This window comes from Neomonachus schauinslandi, chromosome 9 (genome assembly GCF_002201575.2).
Source record: "Neomonachus schauinslandi chromosome 9, ASM220157v2, whole genome shotgun sequence".
Taxonomy (NCBI): domain Eukaryota; kingdom Metazoa; phylum Chordata; class Mammalia; order Carnivora; family Phocidae; genus Neomonachus; species Neomonachus schauinslandi.
The window spans coordinates 114,329,364-114,353,392 of NC_058411.1; the positions used below are offsets into that span (position 1 = coordinate 114,329,364).

Below are 24,029 nucleotides of genomic sequence, written 5' to 3' on the forward strand. Positions count from 1 at the left end.
GAATAAGTATATGTAAAACACTTAAAACCATACCTGGCGTATAGTATAAGTACTATGTGTTAGCTATTTTTACAGTTACAAATCCTTGTTTGCTGAGAGATTTTTTTGTTTTGAAATCATGAACAGGTATCGCAGTCTTACTCTATAACTCATATTTGACAGTCTCATTGGATTTTTTTAGGACATTAATTAGTATTTGTTGAGCTCAGTGGAGTGACATGTTTATGCTATGACTAGAATTTAATTCGAATGACTTTGTAAGCCTTGGCATATATAATGGTAGTTCCCGTTTTACATTTTTCTCTGGATTGCCTTTTAGAAGCTCTGTTTGTGACTTAACCTTCCTATGCATCCAAACATAAGCATACTGCAATGATTAAAGAATCTGTTACCTACTGCCAGGGAAATGTCTTTTTACACTTAGTGCAACTTCTCAGTGGAAGTAGATTACTTTGTCTATATTTTGGTATTTTACTAACAGATCAGTGGTCTGTTTATAACTCTGAGAGTAGATGAATAGTTACTAGGTGAACAAGCAGTTTGGGGGAATTTACCAATACAAGAAATTTTGTGTTGGGGGTTCTCTTTTGAAAATTCACTAATGTTGAAAAGTCTGTGTAGGAACAAACTTGATAGAGTTATTTGTATACAGCTGGGACTGACTTTATGGACTGCTTTTCTGACTTGCTAAAAAGCTAAAGATTGACAAGCCCTTTCATATTGCATTATCCAGCTTGGCTTTTAACTCCAGGAGAACTGTGTTCACAAATTGATGCTCTATTCCTTTGGGGTTGGTATAGAAGCATTAAATTGTACTAAAATATTCATATGTGAGTGCATTTAGCTGAAAGCAATTGATGTTCTATTCCTAAGAGGGCCGAGAGAACTGCTGTATGGACCTGCAGTCCAGAAAACACCCTAAGCATGCTTCTTAAAGGTAATTACGTGGCCTGGATGATCAGAGTCCTGACGATGAAGTTTAAAATGACAAAGGAGAAGTTGTAGAATTTATAAACTGAGGTTAGGCAGTATAAATTGTTCAGTTGTGCAGTAGTTAAAAACCTTTTTGCTAAGAATTAGTTCTGATTGTATCTTTGCATTCAAATTGTAGCTTTGATTTCTTAGCTAATTTTTATTAGACTGATTTCTTTAAACATTTATTCCAGAGGACCAATATCAGTGAAGTTTTTTATTCATTTCCATTTTATATATAAGGTTGAAATTTTTAAGTTTTGGAGAGTCTTGAATTCTTTTTCCATATATAGCTGTTTAAAAGCATGCCACTGTTATGATAAGTTGACATGTCGTATAGGCAGTCCATCTAATTTCACAGCTGGCATGAAAGTCGATGAGCGTAGACAACAGATCTTTGTCTTAGCTATCTTTATGTGGTAACTGGAAAGGAATAAAACTACTCTAAATTTCTATTCTTATTCTAATTGTATTTTTGGTTCTTTCACATAAATGCTAATTTATTGTCTCATATATAGCTTCAGATGTGATAAACATGCACACGAATGTCAGAGAACATGAGACACTGTGATAGAAGGAAATGTTTATTTAATGGATAATTGATCATTTAGCCTATGTACTTCAGTCTTTTTGTTCACTTTAGGGCCAAAGATAGGAAAACTTAAAATCTTGTACAAAAGAATATTTGAAAAACTTAGTCTAATTATTTTTATATATATAATTAATATATAATGTTATATATTAATATTAACTAAACTTAGTCTGAAAAGGAATTTGGGAAGTGGTATAGTGTTTGGGACAAAAGCGTGTATTCCATTTCCTTGAAGTGAGATTACTTAGAGGGTCTCTAGTTAGGTTGGGTGAATAGTAAATTTATTATTTTCTTATAGGCACTTTCCTTTTCCACATTACTAGCACCACTAAAATTCTTATAACTTTAGAAAGTACTAAAAGGAGTCTTTGTGTAACTTGGACTGAACTTCACAACTCTGGTCGCCTTTTTTTTTTTAAGTAAACTTTACTTTTGAGAACAGTTTTGGCTTTACAGAAAATTTGCAAAGATACTCCAGAGAATTTCCGTAAATCCTGTACTTGGTTTCCCCTATTTTTGTTGATATTTTTTTTAATGTTATGTGAACTGTTTATTTTTGATAATTGTCAAAACCACAAAATTCTAGAACTTAAGTTTTTTGAAGGTGGAGAATTGTGTGAAGGCTCTGTCAAGGTGATAACTTTCTTTTTAAAGATTTTTTATTTATTTTTTGACAGAGAGATAGAAAGAGAGGGAACAACAAGCAGGGGGAGTGGGAGAGGGAGAAGCAGGCTACCCGCTGAGCAGGGAGCCTGGTGCAGGGCTCTATCCCAGAACCTTGGGATCATGACCCAGGCTGAAGGCAGGTGCTTGACGACTGAGCCACCCAGGCGCCCCAAGGTGATAACTTTCTAATGACTTTTTTATTGTGGTAAAATCTAATAAAATTTGCCATTTTAACCATTTTTGAGTGTACAGTTCAGTGGCAGTAATTACATTAACAGTGTTATGCAACCATCACCATCTATGTCCAAAATTTTTCATCACCCCAGGGCGCCTGGGTGGCTCAGTTGGTTAGGTGACTGCCTTCAGCTCGGGTCATGATGCCAGGGTCCTGGGATCGAGTCCCACATCTGGCTCCCCCTGCTCTGCGGGGAGCCTGCTTCTCTGAACTCTGCCTCTTCCTGCCATTCCCCCTGCTTGTGCTCTCTCTCTCTGTCAAATAAATAAATAAAATCTTAAAAAAAAAAAGACAAAATCAGAAGTTTTCATCACCCCAAACTAAAACCCTATACCCATTAAGCAGTAACTCCATTCCCTCCCACCCCAGTCCCTGCTAATCTCTCATCTACTCTGTCTCTGTGGTTTTGCTTCTGCTAGATAATTCATAAAAGTGGAATCATAACAGTATTTGTCCTTTTGTGAGTGTCTTATTTTAGTTATGTTTTCAGATTTCATTTATGTTGTAGCATGCATTAGAACTTCATTCCTTTTTATGACTGAAAAATATTCCATTAATATTCCATGAATATTCCATGTTTATCTGTTTATCTGCAGGTGGATACTTGGGGGTTGTTTTGTTTTCACCTTTTGGCTATTGTGGATAATGCTGCCATGAACATTCACATACAAGTATATGTTTGAGTCTGTTTTCAGTTCTTTTGGGTTTATATCTAAGAGTAGGATGGCTGGGTCATATGGTAATTCTGTGTGTAGGTTTTTGAGGAATGGCCAAACTGCTTTCCTCTGGTTACTTTGTAGCTCTCATGAGGTCCTTGGCATAGAAGTTATCTTAAGAATTTTAGAGTAAAGATCAAGAAATGCTATGCAGAAGCAATGGCCTAACTCTTCTTAGTAATTTTAGGAAAGAGACAGCTTGGTGAGGGAAAAGAATACTGCTTGGAAGTCAGGTCCTAGTGCCATCTCTATTTTGTGGGGCCTCAATTTTTTCATTGATAAAATAAAGCAATTACATAGGTAATCTCAGAGGTGCCTTACTACAAAATTCTACGTAGGTCTATATAATTCTAACTGATTTCGATCAATTAAAAAACCTTGCTGACAAAAAATTTGATAATCAAAGTTTTTATTTGACCTGCTAAAATGCGAAGCTTTGTAAATAGACTGATTCTATATCTAAGTGTTTTGATGGTATATTCCCAAATATTTCAATGTAAATTAATCATCTGAATAATTTTAGCAAAGTATATAATAATAAACTTGGCTTTCTATTATTCCAAGTATGCTTGAGGAATATTTTCCCACAGTGGAAAATCTGTGAATTAGCATAGAAGTGAATTAGGCAAATGCTGCACATTTAATTGCAAAATAGCTAAATATTAAAAAATTTATTTTATTTTAAATATTTTATTTATTTGAGAGAACACGAGAGCAAGAGAGATTGAGAGAATGAGTGGGGGGAGGGGCAGAGGGAGAAGCAGACTCCCTGCAGAGCGGGGAGCCCAATGTGGGACTCCATCCCAGGACCCTGGGATCATGACCTGAGCTGAAGGCAGGCGCTTAACCGACTGAGCCACCCAGGCGCCCCTAAAATTGATGGTACTTTTTTATATATAAATTTAAGTTAGCTGTTCATCTAATCTCATCTTGTGTTAGTGATTTTTCTCTAAAATAAATATATTTATTGCACTTTTATAGACTAGTGGCTTCAGTTAAAAGCATATTACTTTTATGTACTGTCATAATATTGAGTTATTTGTGGTATAGTAGAAAAAGTACTGAATTTATTTTTTTTAAAGCGTTTTTTTTTTTTTAAGATTTTATTTATTTATTTGACAGAGAGAGATACAGCGAGAGAGGGAACACATGCAGAGGGAGTAGGAGAGGGAGAAGCAGGCCTGCCCCTGAGCGGGGAGCCTGATGCGGGGCTCGATCCCAGGACCCTGAGATCATGACCTGAGCCGAAGGCAGACGCTTAACGACTGAGCCACCCAGGCACCCCAAAAGTACTGAATTTATTTATTTATTTATTTTTTTTTTTAAAGATTTTATTTATTTATTTGAGAGAGAGAGAATGAGAGAGAGCGAGTACATGAGAGGGGGGAGGGTCAGAGGGAGAAGCAGACTCCCTGCCGAGCAGGGAGCCCGATGCGGGACTCGATCCAGGGACTCCAGGATCATGACCTGAGCCGAAGGCAGTCGCTTAACCAACTGAGCCACCCAGGCGCCCCAAAAGTACTGAATTTAAAATCAAAGGGATTGAGTTAAGAAGCCAGCCTTTTACTAGGTACACTATACATAACCTTGGACAACACACAGCCTGCCTGAAGCTGTGCTTTTTCTTCTATAAAATGGGAGTAATTCCTATCCTATAGAGTTACTGTCATAGTTATGTGAGATAATGTCTGTAAAGTACAGCGTGGTTACCAAAATATCATAGACAATTCATGTAACTGTGATGATTAGTATGCCATCTTGACTCCTGATAAAAACCTGAGCTAGTCCTAGTATAGAAGTATTATCTAATGGCTGGGACGTATGTTCAGCTTTAAATCAAGAGTATGGAGGACGCCTGGGTGGCTCAGTCGGTTAAGCGTCTGCCTTCGGCTCGGGTCATGATCCCAGGGTCCTGGGATCGAGTCCCGCATCGGGCTCCCTGCTCCGCGGGGAGCCTGCTTCTCCCTCTGCCTCTGTCTCTCTCTCTGTCTCTCATGAATAAATAATAAAAAATAAAATAAAATCTTTAAAAAAAAAAAGAGAGTATGGGTAAAGTCCTCCATTGTAAAACTTAGTTTAGCCATAATCCTGCCTGAGAACTTCATAACACAGGCATAGAGCTGTTGGAGAAAAGAGCCACAGATAGTTGTGCTTTGTGTTTTGGGGCCTCCTCCAAAAAGAGAAGAGACTTAACACAATTTGGCAAACAGAGGAAATAGTTTGGCGTTCTAAGTGAGCAACAGGATGAAATATAGCAATACTAATGCACAGGAGACTTGCAGTAATTAGAAAGTATAGTTTGGTTAATCTACTTCTCAGAGATGTTCATTATTTGCTATGATAAATTACATTTAACTCCTAACCTGGCATTTGTCCTATGTATGTGTGTTGTGTTTTAGCTGTAACAGTTGCTGCTTAAGGTAATGCCTCTGTAGTCTTCTAAAGGAGAAGGTTGGGAAAGCATTTGCCATTTTGGGAAACTGTTGTCCTATCTGAAGCCGTCGTAAGGTTATTGTTTTTGAGCACATAACATTGGATCTCTGAGCTCTGGAATTACTTAGAGGATGTCTTTTAAAATTTTTGTCTTTGAAGAAATGTAGTTTTTTATGTTCCTTCCTCACCTCTATCTAGAAAGGAAGACTGTTGGTAGAAAAAAAATTTTAAACCTGATTTTTAAAGAGATGAAGCAATATTGGCTTGGCTTTTCTGCTTGGAAAGCTTCACATTTAACTACTCCACTCATATTCATATTTCATATAAACAAAAAAATGAATGTTTAAATCTTTCTACTTTGTTTAAAGTAAAGCAGATCTAAAGTGGCTGCAGGCAGAATACTGTCCAATTCCAGAAAAACTGAATGTATGAGTTTACATCACAAACTCATGTAATTTCAACTTCATATATATATTTGTTTATATATATACACAGATTTTGTTTTGTTTTTAGAGAGAGAGAGCATGCAAGTCAGGTGGAAGGGCAGAGGGAGAGGGAGAGAGAATCTTAAGCGTGGAGTCCAACATGGGGCTTGATCTCAAGACCCAGAGATCATGATCTGAGCCGAAACCAGAGTCACCCAGGCGCCCCATATATATATATATATGTTTTATATGACCAATATGGTATGTCTTGGTACCTGAATCTGTGGTATGTATCTCTATATAAGATTGTGTTAGAATCTTGTAAAGAAATTTACCCCAACTTTCTAAGGCAGCCAGCACTGTCTAGAAAGTTGGGCAGAATTTCCAACTTTATTGCTAGTACTATATGTAATAAAGAAACTACTAAGTATCGATGAAAAGAAATTTTCCCAATACATTATCCCAGAAAAATCATATCAGATTAATAACAACTTCCTTGAGGTGGTGGTTGCCACTTTAAAGTGGAATATAGATAATAGTTGGCTGTCTTATGCCTTCTAGTTTAAAGATTTAGTGATCATTTAGTAATAATAATAGCATAAACAATAACATCTAACCTATTTTGAACACTTCACATGCATTGAGTTATTTAATGATCACAACAGTCCTATTAGCTACAGTTTATCGCCATTTTACACATGAGATTGAGATTTTGAGAGGTTAAATAACTTGCCTGAGAACATAGAGGGTATGTGGAACAGTCAGGATCTGAACCCATCTCTCTCTGATCTTATTTATTTGGTTATAATAGTGATTGAATAAATGTAGTGGTTTTGTATACTTGATTATTTTCAACTTTTTTTTTTTAAGATTTTTATTTATTTGAGAGAGAGCGAGCATGAAGAGAGGGGAGGGGCAGAGGGAGAGGGACAAGCAGACTCCCCACTGAGCAGGCAGCCCTATGCAGGGCTTGATGTGGGGCTCAATCCCAGGACCCCGGGATCACGACCTGAGCCAAAGTCAGATGCTTAACTGAGTGAGCCACCTAGGTGCCCCTCATTTTCAACTTTCTTGAATTGAGATCTTAGCTCACTAATTTTCTATAATCCTTGTTTCGTAATATAAAAATTTTAAAGGTATAAATTTTTTTTGTATTATTTTAGCTGCATCCTACAATTCTGATAAGCTTTGCCTTTTTTTGGTGTTTCATTCCAAGTATTTTTAAATTTCTATTTAAAAAAATTTTTTTACTCAGATTATTTAGATACTTTTTTTTGGAAAAGTGTGTTTTTAAGGATAGATTTTTCAGGTCCTTCTAGAGTTTTAAGAAAAATTATAACTTACAAGAGGATAAAATTTGATAGTTTCTTTTCAGAGTATAAATTTACTGTATTAAGCCAGTGGTTTTCATCTGCCTCTGGCTTTCCTGTAATGGTCCACACTACCTAAAATTTGATGGACTTTTGTCATCTATTTGTGACTGTCTTGGCTGCCCTCTTGTTTCATCCTGCTGCTTCTCATGCTGGTCTTCAGCTTTGTTACACTGCGGACTTTCCTTTTTGGTTTTCTCTCAGAGTTTAAAACAACCTATAAATGATCTTGTTCTGAGCCAATACAAGCAAAGCAGACACATGAGACTAATATCATTTTATCTTTAGATCTACTGTCAGACCATGTGCCATAGTAACCTTGTAGAGTTTACAAGAAACCTGTTCTTTAGCTTATTCTAAAATTATCTTGGATCTGTGCTGTCCAGTATGATAACCACTAAGCTACATGTGGCTGTTGAGCACTTGAGATGTAATTAGTCTGAGTTGAGATGGCATTATTAAAATTAGCTTTATTTGTTTGTTTGTTTGTTTATTTTATTTAGTGTGGCTATTAAGCTTCATTAAGCTTAGTCAGTTAAGCTCCTGGGTGGCTCAGTCAGTTAAGCTTCTGCCTTTGGCTCTGGTCCTGATGTTCTGGGATCAAGCCCCCCGTGTTGGGTTCCCTGCTTAGTGGGGAATCTACTTCACCCTGTGCCTCTGCCCTCCACTCGTGCGCTCTCTCTCTGGCACTCTCTTTCTCTCAAATGGATAAAATCTTTAAAAAAATTTTAAAAATTAAATATGTGGCTCACGTTATAAATCTTTTTTGGATTTAACAACAGCGTTAGAGGGGCGCCTGGGTGGCTCAGATGGTTAAGCGTCTGCCTTCGGCTCAGGTCATGATCCCAGAGTCCTGGGATCAAGCCCCACATCGGGCTCCTGGCTCAGCGGGGCGCCCGCTTCTCCCTCTCCCTCTCTCCCTGCTCATGCTCTCTCTGTGTGTCTCAAATGAATAAATAATCTTAAAAAAAAAAATCCCATTTAGCCAAAATACCAATAAAATGTGTTGGTAGAATAATGACATTAAAAAAAAAAAAAAAAAAAAAACAACAGCGTTAGACAAAAATCACAATGTGCAAGTAAGAGACCACTTTCTCCTTAGCTTCTGCACTAAAATCCTCTGGAGAGTAGGACTCAGATAATACCTCTAGGAATTCCAGGTTTCCTGCACAAGGTTTGGGTTAAGCAGGAGTGATGTTCATTCTTTGTGAAGAAAGTAACCAAAACTCAAATCACCTATCAGAGAATACTCTGGCCATGTTGATTCCACAGGCTGGTTAAATTTCTGTAAAAGTATTTAAGATTTCATTCCAGTCATCTTTCTGTTTATCAGACATGCAGGTTTGTCATTTAGTTAGGACAACAAAACCTGCTTTTAAAAGCTTGTTTTGAAAAAATTAAATAAAAGCTTGTTTCGTCTGAAGGACTAAGGAAGCCAGAGCAGATGGGATAAGCTGCAAAAGTGGGTTCCTGTTTGGCAGAGAGTAGAAATGACCTCAGAGGAATGTCATCCCCTGTTCTGCTTCCTGCTTCCAGAGACCTTTCCACTTCTCAGTGGCAGGTACTGAAAGCATTTGCATAAGAGAGCAGAGCTCTGTCATACTTTGATTTTTCCCCCTAGATTGGATTATAGACATTTTTATTTTTAATATAATTTTATTTTGGTAAGTGACTTGTGTCTAATTATAAAAAAGTAATTCCAAGATTATATCTCCAATAAATCTTTTCCCTCCTAGGATAATCTAAAATATCCACTTTTCTCTAACACTTTCCCTTTCTTTTTTTAATAGTAATTTCAATTTTTTAAATTACTATTATGTTAATCACCATACATTACATCATTAGTTTTTGTTGTAGTGTTCCATGATTCATTGTTTGTGCATAACACCCAGTGCTCCATGCAGTACGTGCCCTCCTCAATACCCATCGCCAGGCTAACCCATCCCCCCACCCCCTTCCCCTCTAGAACCCTCAGTTCCTTTCTCAGAGTCCATAATCTCTCATGGTTTGTCTCCCCCTCCAATTTCCCCCCCTTCATTCTTCCCTTCCTGCTATCTTCTTTTTTTTTTTAACATATAATGTATTATTTGTTTCAGAGGTACAGGTCTGTGATTCAACAGTCAGGATTATAGACTTTTATTATTTTACCTTAACCTATGCTGTTAGACTGTGAGCTTCTTGAGGACATGGGACAAAGAATCACAGTTGTCTTTATATAGTACCTGTAAGGTATAACAGCAGTATCAACAACAGTAAAATCATAGTTAACTAGTGTCTCTCAACTTTTTCCTGTTATGGCATACTTAGAAAATTACTGTGTTTGTACCACAGAGGATTCTGGATGCCCTGTACATACAACTTTTTTGTATGATTTAGGAGAAAAGTACCTCTTTCTCAAGTTACTTTACTGCCATCTGTTGGAAAATTATTGTAATAAAAATGAGTTCTGTAATGACTATGATGTAAGTGACACCTCCCTCCAGAGCTGTTCAGTTAGTAGCTCAGCTGTATGTGGCAGCCTTGAGACCACCCCAGGAGCCTAGTTGGCCAGCCAGTGGGCTGAGAGAATCAATATTTGAGCAAAACTCAAGGCACATGAGTGTCTTGGGAAACTGGATACTGTGCTAAGGACTGAAGCCTCATTGTACCCTTTGAAGTAAGGATTCTTATAATCCCAGTTTTTCAGATGAGCAGGCAGAGGCATAGAGAGGATAAATAGCTGGCCTACGGTCCCGTGTCTATCAGGTGGCTGAGCTGGAATTTAAACATAGGCAATGAGATTCTAGAGCCTAGGTTCTTAACCACAGTAATATATTCCTCTTGCAAACTGGATGCAGCAGTTTCCAAGCCCTGTTCCTATTTTCATCTCAGCCCACTGTAAGGTGTTTTAGAGCCCTGCCCCTGAGTTCTTTGGATGAGTCTGCAGCTGTCAGTCTTTTTAGGTTTTGACAAAAGAAGAGGGATTTGTGCTTTCTTCTGCTGGTCCTTGTTTCTGTTGAAGTAAGTGCTGTCCCTTCTTTATATTTCAGAATAACCTCTGGTCCTCTTACTGCCCTGGTGGCTTTACTTCTTCCCACCAGTCCCCATTCTTCATTTGCAGAATGACAGCCAAAACTGCTGCCAACTCATGTAGGTTGATCTAATCTCACTTCTAGATTCCTTCCCTTTGTTAAGGCTCCTAGGATTTTATCTCCAGGACTACCCCTCCTTACTTCTGTGTCTGCTCCTTTCTTTAATCCTACCTCTTTTTGAACCTTTAATTGCTGCCCCCTCCAAAATCACATCTCATTTTCTATCCAAATTATCTTACTTTCTGATTTTAGAAGGTAAGTGCCTCAGGGCAGGGATTGCCTTGTTATGTTGTGAAGCAGTGTCTAAAGTGCTCCATAAATTAGCATCTGTAGAGAGTTTTATACATACTAATTATTATTATTGAAATACAGAAATGCTTTCTGAGCCATAAAGAAGCATCCTAAGATAATAGTCTAATTGCCTGTACATGTTTTTTAAAAAAGAAGAAAAAAGTCTCTCTTCCTGCCTGAGAGAGCTATTAGATCTCAGAACAGATCTCAGAACAGCAGCCCAAATCCCAGGACTCTTTCTCGTTATTGTTTCAATGCTTTTATATTTATTCAGAGAACCATGTTTGTAAGACAGTAAAATGAGGTCCTGTTGGTCATGTGAACCCATCTGGATCGCTTACTCTGGCCAGAAAGGCAGGAATGGCCCTTTGGTTTGCTTTGGCCCAGTTTCTTTAATTTCCTTAGTGACATTTATGGTTAAAGTAATGGTATTCATTTCTCAGGGGTTTTAAAATACATTTCATTTATATTATATTTATGTAGATGTTTACTGCCAGAATGATCATTTTTTATTAGTATTTTATGATGCAAATGGAGCTTTTAAGACTTGTTGAATTTTAATGTAGACATGTATGTTAGAAGGGCTCATTTACAGAACTATTGATCTTTTCCAATGCTTGCTTTGAGAATGTACTTGGAAGAGTGGTTAGTGAGACAGTTGTCTATCTGGATGTTTGTCTTTCTAAATAACTTGCTTTGTAAATCTTGTTGGCCTGGTTTTCCTGAATGTGATATTTAATAAGTATATTTTTTTGATTAACAATTTAATGATTGTCCTTTTATGAAAGAAATGCTAGTCAGAATAATGGAAATGATATTGAAATTATCAGTTGAAGTTACCTGTAAATCTTAAGTAAAAAGTAGTGGTGCTTTTCATAAAAAAGAAGCTGGTTTATCACTCATGGTAGTAGTGGCCATATCTGATGAGAAGTATAACAGGGTCTTATTGCATTGTCCAAATGTAAATGGTCATAACAGACACATTGCATATGTTTAAGATAGAATCATAGAGCTTGGGATTTTTTTTTTATCCTCACCCATACATTTTACTTCCTACAGCCTAAGACCATGTTTTTAGGCCAAATTGCACCTACTTACATTTAGGCTTTTCGTGATAACTATAGAGCAAGTTGAATTGGAAAACAAGCCCACCTCATTTTTAGATGATTGAACTCACTTTGGGGACTAGGTTGTCTCCTTTTCCAGGGTATATAGTGGTATCTTGCTGCTTTAGAAATAGTTGGACACTTTATGCCTTTATTTTATTTTATTTTTTTTTAAAGATTTTATTTATTTATTTGAGACAGAGAGAATGAGAGAGAGAGCACATGAGAGGGGGGAGGGTCAGAGGGAGAAGCAGACTCCCTGCCGAGCAGGGAGCCCGATGCAGGACTCGATCCAGGGACTCCGGGATCATGACCTGAGCCGAAGGCAGTCGCTTAACCAACTGAGCCACCCAGGCGCCCTATGCCTTTATTTTTTAAAAAGATTTTATTTATTTATTTGACAGAGAGCGCACAAGCACGGGGAGCGGCAGGCAGAGAGAGAGGGAGAAGCAGGCTCCCTGCTGAGCGGGGAGCCTGACGTGGGGCTCAATCTCAGGACCCTGGGATCATGATCTGAGCCGAAGGCAGACGCTTAACCGACTGAACCACCAGGGGTGCCCCCACTTTATGCCTTTAAAGTTAAAGCCTGGGTATATACCATCCCCTGGCCTGGTCCTGTTGGAAAGAATTATAGGTTTTAAGCTGCATAAGAGCCAAGGGATCATCTGTTCTAGTGGTTCTTAGCTCTGGCTGCACATTAGAGTATCCTGGGGAGCTTTTTTAAGAAGCTCCAATTTTGGGGCTATACCCCCTCTGTTTACAGTTGAGAAACTGAGAGAGGGGGAAATTGACTTGCATACAGCCACACACACTGAGGTGTTATGAAAAATCATAGCATTATTTACTGACATTATCCTCAAATCTTGGTTGAAATGCTCTCACATTTTGGAGTGAGCAGTTGTTAAATCATAACGAGTGCAGAAAACAAGGTGGGACCACCTGACGCTGTCATTGATTTTAAAGTCTCTGCCCTGTAATAAAACTGAGTGTGACAAAGCCACCTTCAGTGCCTCCCTCGTTATTCATACTGAGGAGAGACTGCTGTCCGTTGTGACAAAACATCAGTTTGGTTACATGGTAGATGAACCCCTACCCAAGGCAGGACTTGTTCATTTTATGTGTGGGGAAAAGCTTTTCAGTTAAAGCTTTAATTATATCTAGTAGACAGAATGAAGCAGCTAAGCTCTTTTAAATTAAGCACTTACTAGTTTTCCAAACATGGACACTTTAAATTTTTAGATAAAGGAGCAGAGAGCAGCAGTCAGTGGTCATGCTCTTTGTTATTACTGGGGGGCAGAGGGTCAGAGGGGGGTGCAGATACTATCATCAATGTTTGCTTAGAAACTACAGTCTGGGAGTCCTTTTATAAACCTTGAAATACAGAGGTTTAGCCTAGTCCTTCAAGAAGTTTCTATTAGGGAGATTGTGTGTGCATGTGCACATGTATGTGTGTCTGTGTTTAGAACCTCTTAAGGCTGATTTGTACTTTTGTTTTTTTCTAAATATGAAGTTTAATAAATATATCTTAATTATCATTTTAACAAATATCCTTTTATGAGGAGGCAACAAGTCAAAATATATTTTAATACGTGTGAGTATGTGTTTTATGTACATTGTGTATATATTGTGAATGGATATATATGGATATATATTGATATTGATAAATATACGTGTGTGTGTGTGTGTGTGTGTGTAGGTAGTGAATGGATATATACAGAGTGATGTGTTAAAATGTGGTATCTAAATGAGCAGTCTAGACAAAAAGTGCTACCTCACAGGAAATTGTGAGATTTAAGTAAACAGTTGATGTAAAATGCTTAGCACATCCTTACTGCTCATTGATTTTCATTATCCGCATATTTATTATTATATCACCACTAGTGTAGGAATTCAGAGGAAAAAGAAGACTATGGGTTAGATCAGGGAAGGAGGAAAACATAATTTAAGTAAAACATATTGCATCTATTTTATTTAAAATATATTTAGCCTAAGACTTGAATTGCTAATAGCAATACTGTGGAAGATACAATATAATATATATAAGTACATATTAATGATATGGTCTCTTTTGTTTCAGGAGCTTTATATTGCTGTAGGAATATCTGGAGCCATCCAACATTTAGCTGGGATGAAAGACAGCAAGGTAACTACACAATAATAATCCTAAAAGAAAAATTTTCATATTTTAAAATTTTGGTTTCACTCTGTTTCCATATAGTTACAGTGCATGTACGTTCAACCATTCAGATTAATGCTCTGTCTAGGAATAGAAAGAAATACAAGGTGCTGTTCACTGCTTGAAGCTGTACCATTGGTAAGAGAGGCAGTGCTATTTCATGGAAAGAAGTGTGACCCTGAGTCCCATCTCTGCCCCTAGCTTACCACATGATGTGTCTTGTCTGCACCTCAGTTCTTTGCCTAATACAGCTGTTCATTGATGATGTCTAAGGTCCCTTTCAGCTCTGACCATCTATGGGTAGAAAATTTAGCTTGAAGAGAGCTTGATGAGGTTCTAACCATCTAACTAGTTTATGAGGTTTCTGATCCCTGATTCTTTGCTTCACCCTAGTCCCCTAAAAGTCCCACCCTCATATGGCAGCAAAGCTCCTCTTCTCAGGTTTGTTACTAAGGTGGGACAGACACATTTAGGGTTGGAGCATCTTAATATCTCAGTTCTCAGTAATTGTTAACAATATAGTGTATAAAGGAAACATTGGATGCTAACTTGCTACTTTGGATTATATCGGGAAGCCCTGTGTAAGGATTCTCTGAGCATATATTTCAGAATATGACACATGAATTCATGCATACCAATGCAGTTTGAATTATGAACTTAGTCTTTCATGAAGACAGAGATGCTTCTGACACTCCAGATTTTATCCATTCAGATGGAAGTTTGATATAAAAGGTAATAAAACTTTTAACAGGTTTAACTTCTAACTTGAAAAAAAGCATTCACTACCTCCTTGTAACCTCTAAATGAATTGGCCCAAAACCAGTCAGATTTCACAGTTGGATGGCAGGTTTCTTTACTGAGCTATGAAAACAAGCAGTGCCAGTGGGGAAAATGTTACTGCTGCATTAAAGGAAAAAAAAAAACACTCCAACACCAGCAACCTTAAAAAATATTTTTAGCTGGGTGTGTTCAGACATATCTAGAATTCTACTTCTCTAAAATAAAAGATTCTGCCTGCCAAGATGATCCTGGTAAAAATTGTCATGCTGTGGCAACAGGTCTGGATTGGGGGAGAGATGGACTAGCTAGTGTATGTTAAAGCAAAAAGGGAACAGTTGAAGTAAGGAGACCAGTGTTGGGAACCGTCTATAAGAATAAATTTGAGCCAAGATGTTGTCTGTTTATGCAGTCAACAAATATTTATTAAGCACTTACTTTGTACTAGATGCTTAAATGAAAAAAACATAGCTCTTGTTGTCACCGCCTCGTGTGGGAGACACAGCAATCTCTGGTTGTGATTTTGGTTAAGGTCTAAAATGGGATATTAGAGTAATTGGCTTAAATCTGATACTCACACGGCATACAAGTTACAGTTTTAATTAACATCGTCATATAGTTTAAAGAATATGGGATTTGTTGTTATATCAAACAAATCAATGTAATGAGAGTACTTTTTGAACTATATACACATTAATATCATTGAATACAATCTGTGCTTTAAAAGCTGTATAAGGAGAGGAGCATGAATTTATAAGGACATATTAAGAGAGCTGTAGGATGCAAGCAAGATTTTATGATACTCATTTACAGTTGACAATTCAGGAATATTCTTTTAGTGATTTGAAAAACTATAACCATCCCAAATCTTTCTTCTTAAATACTTTAGTGGTTCCTTGCCCACAGTTGTGTGCTCTTGCTTTAAAAATAACTTTTATATAGTGGGAATGAAAAAGCTTTCAGATGATTAAACTGTCAGATGTTTGACTAGGTGGCCTCCAGGAAAATCATTAACCATCATTAATTAAATAAATCTCTGCTAGTTCCTGTGAAGCAGGCTTACATATTCCCAGAAGAGAAACACCTCGATGCAAATCAAATGCCTGTGATTCCAAATGTTTGTACTTGTGACTTTGGATTTGAGGCTCATACTGAAACCATCATTTCTTGTCTCTGACCACCCATCTTTTAATATATATGGCATGTTTGACTGGAATAGTAGTTACCTGGACTACACTGTGCTTCAATTTCAGATATTCTGGAATATTTTCATCTTTCTGAGAGACCCTGGGGGAGTTACACATATGTCATGTAGCCTATATGTTAAGTCAGACTGTATCAAAATTTTCTTAAATATGTTCCAGCTCTTTTCAGGTGATAGAGTCACAAGCAGGTAGAAACTTAATTTTACTTCTGGAGATATATATCATCATAATCTATTAAAATAACACCACATTAGAGTCAAATATTAGAGTCAAACTTTAATTTTACTTTAAATGAAGCATCTATGGAGGGGATGCCTGGGTGGCACAGTTAGTTAAGCATCCAGCTGTTGGTTTCGGCTCAGGTTGTGATCTCAGGGTTGTGGGATTGAGCCCCACCTCGGGCTCTGTGTTCAGTGCAGAGTCTGCTTGAGACTCTCTCCCTCTCCTGCTGCCCCTCCCCCCATATGTGCTTGCATGCTCTCTTTCTCTCTCAAATTAATAAATAAAATCTTTTTTTTTTTTTTTAAAGCATCATGGAGAATACCAAACTATTTGTAATATATAAATCTGTTACTAATAAGAGAATAATTGGTAAATGTAGCACCTTTTTTAGGACTATTTCTTCTTAATTTGTTACAAATCTGTCATTATAGCCCTTCACATTAAAAAATTTTATAGGAGATAAGAGGATCTTTTGGAGACATAGTAATTTACTTGTTGAAAAGGGTGTCCTTTTCTCATTAAATGGTCTTGCATAGTAATAGGAGACATAGTAATTTACTTGTTGAAAAGGGTGTCCTTTTCTCATTAAATGGTCTTGACACTTGTCAAAAATTATTTGACCATATATGTGAGGGTTCATTTCTGAGTTCTCTGTTCTATCCCCTCGGTCTGTATATCTCTCTTTATGCCAGTACCACACTGTTTTAATTACTGTAACTTTGTAGTAAGTTTTGAAGTCAGGAAGTGTGGATCTTCCAGCTTTGTTCCTTTTCTAGATTGTTTTAGCTATTCAGGGTCCCTTGAGATCCCATATGAATTTTAGGATAGGTTTTTTAATTTTTGCAAAAAATGTCATTGGAAGGACAGTTTCAGTGGATATAAGATTTTTGGTCAAGAGTTTTTTTTTTTAGCATTTTGAATGTATCAGCTAACTGCCTTCTGGCCTCCAGAATTTCTGAGAAATCTGATGATATTCTTATTGAGGATCCCCTGTATGTAATGAGTCACCTGTCCTTGTTTTCAAGATTCTCTTTTTATCTTTGGCTTTTGAAAGTTTGATTATAATGTATCTTGGTGTGGGTCTCTTTGAATTCATCTTTCTTGGAGTTTGTTGAGCATCTTGGATGTTTATCTTCATGTCTTTCATCAAATTTAGAAAGTTTTCAGCCACTGTTTCTTCAGTTATTCTTTTTGCCCGTTTTTCTTTCTTCTGGGACTCCCCCAATACATATTTTGGTTTGTTTGATGTTGGCCCACAGGACCCTTAAGTTCTGATTACTTTCCTTTAATATTTTTCTTTCTATTCTAAGGACTTGATAATTTTCATTGTCCTACTTTCAAGTTTGCTGAAATCAGCCTTTGAATCTTTCCAGTGAATTTTTCATTGCAGTTATTATACTTTACATCTCCAGAATTTTCTTTTTGGTTTCTCTTTAGGTTTTCTGTCTCTTTTTTGATAATTCCATTTTGTTCATACATTGTTTTCTTGACCTTCTCCACATCTTTATAATTCCTGAACATCTTTAAAATGGTTATTTTACAGTCTTTCTCTAATGGAGATGCCATCAGATCTTTCTCAGAAGCAGTTTCTGTTGATTTTTTTTCCTTGAATAGTCCCATATTTTCCTGTTTCTTAGTATGCCTTGTGATTTTTTTTGTTGTTGTTGAAAACTAGATATCTGAATCTAATGTTGTATTCCTGGAAATCAGATTCTCCTCCTTCCCCAGGGTTTGCTGTTTTGTTGTTCTTGTTTTTATTAATTCTTGGTTTTTTATTGTTGTAGGCTATCTCTGTGCCAAAGATTAACCTGAGGTATAAACTTAAGGTCTTTTTGTGTCTTTTCTGAGCCTGTATGTGAGGTTAGTTTGTAATTTTCCCTGTATATGCAGTTGCTTTTGAGTGTCCTAGTCTTGAATGTCAGGCGTCAGGCTCCCAAAAGGAGAAAAGAACATTGAAGGGAGGCAGAAGTGCTTTGACATTTTAAATCCCCTGGAGGTAACTTTAGCCAGAGGAGGCCAGGGGCTTGTAACAGTGGGGGAGGTGCAACAGCAATGGTCTTCCTCCTCTTTGTATGCATCTCTTTGATCAGTAGCAGCAGTCAGTAATCCAAGCACAGGTCCCCAGTCGTTGGAGGACTGGGTTCTTTTTGTCCACTCTGTCTCCTGCAGGCTGTGTACAGGCTGCTGCAGGAACATGTGCACAGCTGCTTGCCATTGGGGGTGGGGAATGAGTACCTGTTACTGCACTAAGAGCTGCAGTTCATGCAAGCCTTCCCCTGGAAGTTGCAGACCTTCAATAGACTCTGGATTTCCAAAATGGTTACATTAGACAGATTCTGCCAGGGCAGTTGTTAGCAGTGTAGGTAGGAAGACAGATTCCTCCTGATGCTTCCTACTTTGCCATCTTCCCAGAATCCTCTCCTCTGATTTGTTACTTCCTAAAACGTTTTTCATATGTCAGTAAAGAACTTAGAAAAATAATGGTTTAAAACTGTTTTAAATACTGTGATGGGCTAGTGGTGCTGTGGGAGATAATTTTATGTGCAAACCCAGAAATTTCTAAATTTACAATATGGGCACAAATGAATCAAATCAATCTTATTTAGTAGACATTTTTTTTTAAATTTTTTTTTTAGATTTTATTTATTTGAGAGCAAGAATGAGAGACAGCATGAGAGGGAGGAGGGTCAGAGGGAGAAGCAGACTCCCTGCCGAGCAGGGAGCCCGATGCGGGACTCGATCCCGGGACTCCAGGATCATGACCTGAGCCGAAGGCAGTCGCTTAACCAACTGAGCCACCCAGGCGCCCTTATTTAGTAGACATTTTTAACCATATAAATTTGTTGTTGGGAGTGTTAAACTAGAACCATCAATCTATGGTATGTTTTCTTGATAAAGGCCAAACTCTGTTTTTATTTCACAGACAATTGTGGCTATTAACAAAGACCCAGAAGCTCCAATTTTTCAAGTGGCAGATTATGGAATAGTTGCTGATTTATTTAAGGTAAGCTGGCCTTGGGAGAGATGGCTGTTACCTAGCTTGTCATCCAAGAACCTCTTAGAGTTGGTCAGGAAAACATTGTATGTTTGTGTACCTGGGTGTCTGTCTTTGTATGTATTATATTAATATAGGTACACAGTTTTGAACTGTGAAGTTGTCCTAATAAATACATGAAGTTTATATAGAGCATTATAACTTTACTTTTAAGGAGTCCATATTGTCTTTAAAATATCCACATATTAAGTTAGTACACAGTGTGAAGTGACTCAAGAAATTACGACCTAGAATCATATTTGGCAGGTACCTTAAATTCACATCAAATACCCTCATTCAGAGATTTGCCAGAAATGCTACAGCTTTTCTTGTCTTTTAAGTTTTATTTGTTTAAGTAACCTCCACACCCACCATGGTGCTCAAACTCATAACCCCAAGATCAAGAGTCGGATGCTCTTCCGACTGAGCCCAGCCAGGCACCCCAATGCTACAACATTTCAAGGGAAGACTGGGCACTCAAGTACAGCTTATCTGACTCAACAAATATGCTCTGCTTGCTGTGTTTGAGAGTTAAAGGCCTTCCTGATGTGATATATGTAGGGGAGAACACTTATTTCCCATTCTCGTACTTTTTTGAGTGTTCTTTTTACCCTGCCACCACCCCTGTATTTGCCCTCCCCGTGAGCAAAATTACTTTAGTGATACTGATGTGCACCATTTGGCCACATTTAAAGGTCACAGCTCATGCCTGGCCTGGTTTCTTTCTGTCCTTTAGGGCTTGCCTACAAACTTCCTTGTTGCCTTGTGCAGAAATCACTCATGCAGGCATTGAGGCTCTGAAAGTAGCACCCAACCCTGGGAGGGCTAAGTGGGTTTGCTAGAGTGAGGAACCCCTCGCAAAGAATTACAGCAAGTTACTGTGGGCCTTAATAGAGAGGCTGCAGCCTGAGAAGAGAGCCAGGGTGGTCCCCTTGGCAAGAGGATTGGCCCATTACCATGGCTTCACCAGCACTATATATGATGCAGATGAACTAATGAGTATACTTTGAGAGCACATCTGTACTTTGAAGTATATATATGTTCATGCTCAGTGAAGATGGACCCTTCATCTGCTCATGCAGAGACTAGAATGGGGCTGTTGCCCTGGGTCAGCCTCCCCCTTGGCACCCCCTCCCCGCCCCCTTAAAGAGCCTATATCTTGCCTTTGGGAAGAATACAGCCCCTCCTCAGTGATCCTGGGGTCCTGTAATTGAAATTTAGGATTTAGGTATTTCTGCTGCTCCTGTTACCTGGCCCAGCTGTATAAGAACAAACAATAATTAATGACAGTCATTTGACCACTATAATATACCAGTGGGAGGAAAAGTTAGTATGAAAGAGAAATTTTTTGTATCTCTGTACAAGGATCACTTGGTTCAGGTAGCAAGCATTTAGCTACAGTGAGAAGCTTAAAGGAGTAAAGACCTTTTAATTCAAAAATGAAACACCTCTGAACCCTCACCATGTATCGAGTTGACATGTTTGCAAACAGACATCTACTGTGGTTGCCTTGTATTTTTGTCCAAGAGCATATTTAAGTAAGTTTACAAGTAATTTTGGGTTTTTTTTTTTTTTTTTATTTTAAAGATTTTATTCTTGACAGAGAGAGAGAGCACAAGCAGGGAGAGCGGCAGGCAGAGGGAGAAGCAGGCCTCCCGCTGAGCAGGGAGCCCGATACGGGGCTTGATCCCAGGACCCTGGATCATGACCCGAGCCGAAGGTAGATGCTTAACCATCTGAGCCACCCGGGCGCCCCTAATTTTATTTTTAGGATACGTTTTTCTGTTTTCTTGTGTACTATGTATTGCAACCTACAGAGTGGGCTTACTTGATAAATGGATGAAGTGTTAGACAGTTGGAAATTTGTGATGTTTATACAGTGGATGCCTGTCTTGGGGCAGGAGCATCTTTGTAGCAATGACTGATGGAATGGTGTCATACACACTATGCCTCTTGCATTAAGGGCAGCTCCCAGGTTTGACATGAGAGAGAGTATGCAAGCGAGTGAGGGTGTGTGCACATGTACGTGTTGAAAGGGGTATTTTGGTGAGAATCCTAAGACAGTAGAAGTGGAAAGGGACCTCAAGAATCAGTGAGCTGATTTCTAACCAGAGGTTCTCAAGCTACTTTTGGTGTTTTAAGAAGCCCACATTTGAGGGGCGCCTGGGTGGCTCAGTCGTTAAGCGTCTGCCTTCGACTCAGGTCATGATCCCAGGGTCCTGGGATTGAGCCCCGCATCAGGCTCCCTGCTCAGCGGGAAGCCTGCTTCTCCCTCTCCCACTCCCCCTGCGTGTGTTCTCTCTCTCGCTGTGTCTCTCTCTGTCAAATATATAAATAAAATCTTTAAAAAAAAAAAAAAAGCCCACATTTGATAACGTGTTTGGACTAAGACCTAAAATTTATTTGCTTATAGCTAGAATTATATTAAGGTAGTGGTTATCTCATGCTCAGAAGTTCTGAAGCACAGTTATATATGCCTTTGATTAATATAAAGGGAGAAAAGTTAATCCTTTAAAAAGCAATCTGGGAGGAAAACTGATTAGATTATGAAAATATTAAAAATCTGGCTTGAGGGGCACCTGGCTGGCTTGGTTGGTAGAACATGCAACTCTTGAACTCAGGGTTTTAAGTTCAAGCCCCACATTGGGTGTTGAGATTACTTAAAAATAAAATTAAAAAAAAGTACTGCTTGAGTTGTAGCCTCCCAGTTGCTAGTACATATGTAACACAAGCGAGTTATGTTCTTTTTAAGTTGTCTGTTGTCCCAAAGAGATGTGATTTGGGGAAATTATTCAGCAAGTTTTAGGAACAATTAAGCAAGGCTCCTGATTCTGTTCTTTCACTCATCACCCTACCTTTCCGACTCATCAGGGACTCTGGCCAGGTGGTTCACCACCACTCCTCTACCCTTGATAAATTGCAGTAAAAAGGACCTCACCTTTGGCAGACTCTAGGAACCTAGACGGTATCTATCAAATTGTGTTTTCAGTTGAAAGCAGAATGAGTATAACATAGATGAATATTATAGTAATTCTGACCGAAGAATGGACAAGGTGGTGTATGAATATGCTCCTCAGAACCATGCTCTGTCTTTAAAAAATCAAATATTTAAAGGTGTAACAGCACATAAAAATATGGTTATGCAAATTATGAATGAGAGGTAGCATTATCTATTTCAGATTAAGATTTTAAAGAAAATATCTTAAGTTGGGGCACCTGGCTGGCTCTTGATCTTGGGGTTTTAAGTTTGAGCCCCACACGCTGGAGGTAGACATTACTTAAAAAAAATAAATAATAAATTATAATGAAATATTTATTTTTTTAGAGAGGGAGGAGGGGTGCAGAGGGAGAGAGAATGTTAAGCAGGCCCCACGCCCGGTGCAGAGCCCAATGCAGGGCTTGATTTCACAACCCTGAGATCATGACTTGAGCCGAAATTAAGAGTTGGACGCTTAACAGAGTGAGCCACCCAGGCATTCCCAAAAATAAAATTTTTAAAAAAAGAAAAGAAAGAGAATATCATAAGTCACAAAATAGTTGTGTAAAAAGGACTTTTTTAGACTAAATTTCTGTGTAAAAATTTTAAATTTCAAACTATCACATAATAGACTAATAATGCTCTGAAGGATAGGGTGTCCACCCAAACTTTATCGTGTCTGGAGTAAAAATGTGTATGTATTTTATTTTTTAATATTTATTGTTTTACTTCATTTTTCAACAATCATGAGTTAAGAGACATGAGTTGCTTTTTTTCTTCATATAAGAAAAATAATACAGTACAGTAGTTAAGAGCTTTAATTCAAATTCTGTCTTGGCCGCATACTGGTTAAATTATCTTGGCCAGGTTATTTAATTTTTCTGAATATAAGCTTCCTCAACAGTAATAAAAATATACTACATACCTCACAAGGTTGTATTGAAGGTTAAATGAGATTATACCATACCTAGTACAGTCTGTATTAAATATTAGGCTACCTATTTGTATTTCCTTTCCTACAGGTACATAGTAGGTGTTCAATAAATGGTAAATATTATAATCGGAGTCAGAGTGACAGAGTATAGGACACTACCTGACTGGTTGTTATTGTTTTTTTAAATAGTTTTCCTGATATTTAATTCACAAATCATAGAGTTCACCCTTTTAAAATGTATAGTTCAGTGATTTTTAGTATATTCGGAGTTATGCAACCATCAACTATCTAATTCCAGAACATTTTCATCACACTGAGAAGAAACTGCATACCTCTTCTCAGTCACTTCCTGTTCCCCACTCTCCCCAGACCCTGGCAACAACTAATCCGTTTTGTGTTTCTATGGATTTGCCAGTCCAGGACATTTCATATAAACAGAATAATGTAATATATGGTCTTTTATGGCTGGTTTCTTAGCATAATGTTTTCAAGATTCATCTGTGTTGACTTCTGTATCAGCACTTTCTTTTTATTGCTGAATAATATCCATTGTGTGGCTATGCCTCATTTTGTTTATCCATTAATCATTTGATGGACATTTGAGTTGTTTCTACTTTTTTTTGCTATTAAAAATAATGCTGTGAGCATTTAAGTTTTTGTGCAGATATATGTTTTTATCTCGTGTGGGTATATATCTAGGAATGGAATTTCTGGGTCACTCAATAACTCTATTTTTCACATTTTGAAGAACTGCCAGCCTGTTTTCCAAAGTGGCTGACCCATTTTACATTCCCACCGATAATATATGAGGGTTTCTTTTTTTTCTT

General features: G+C 37.8%; 1 protein-coding gene across 1 annotated transcript in view; it reads left to right on the plus strand.

The window, feature by feature from the left end:
- ETFA (electron transfer flavoprotein subunit alpha) overlaps positions 1–24,029 on the plus strand; it is an 88,446-nt gene that overhangs the window by 59,669 nt on the left and 4,748 nt on the right. The window contains exons 10-11 of the mRNA XM_021693741.2: positions 13,955–14,020; positions 19,181–19,261. Coding sequence (XP_021549416.1) covers positions 13,955–14,020; positions 19,181–19,261 — 147 coding nt within the window. The remainder of the gene's footprint in view (positions 1–13,954; positions 14,021–19,180; positions 19,262–24,029) is intronic.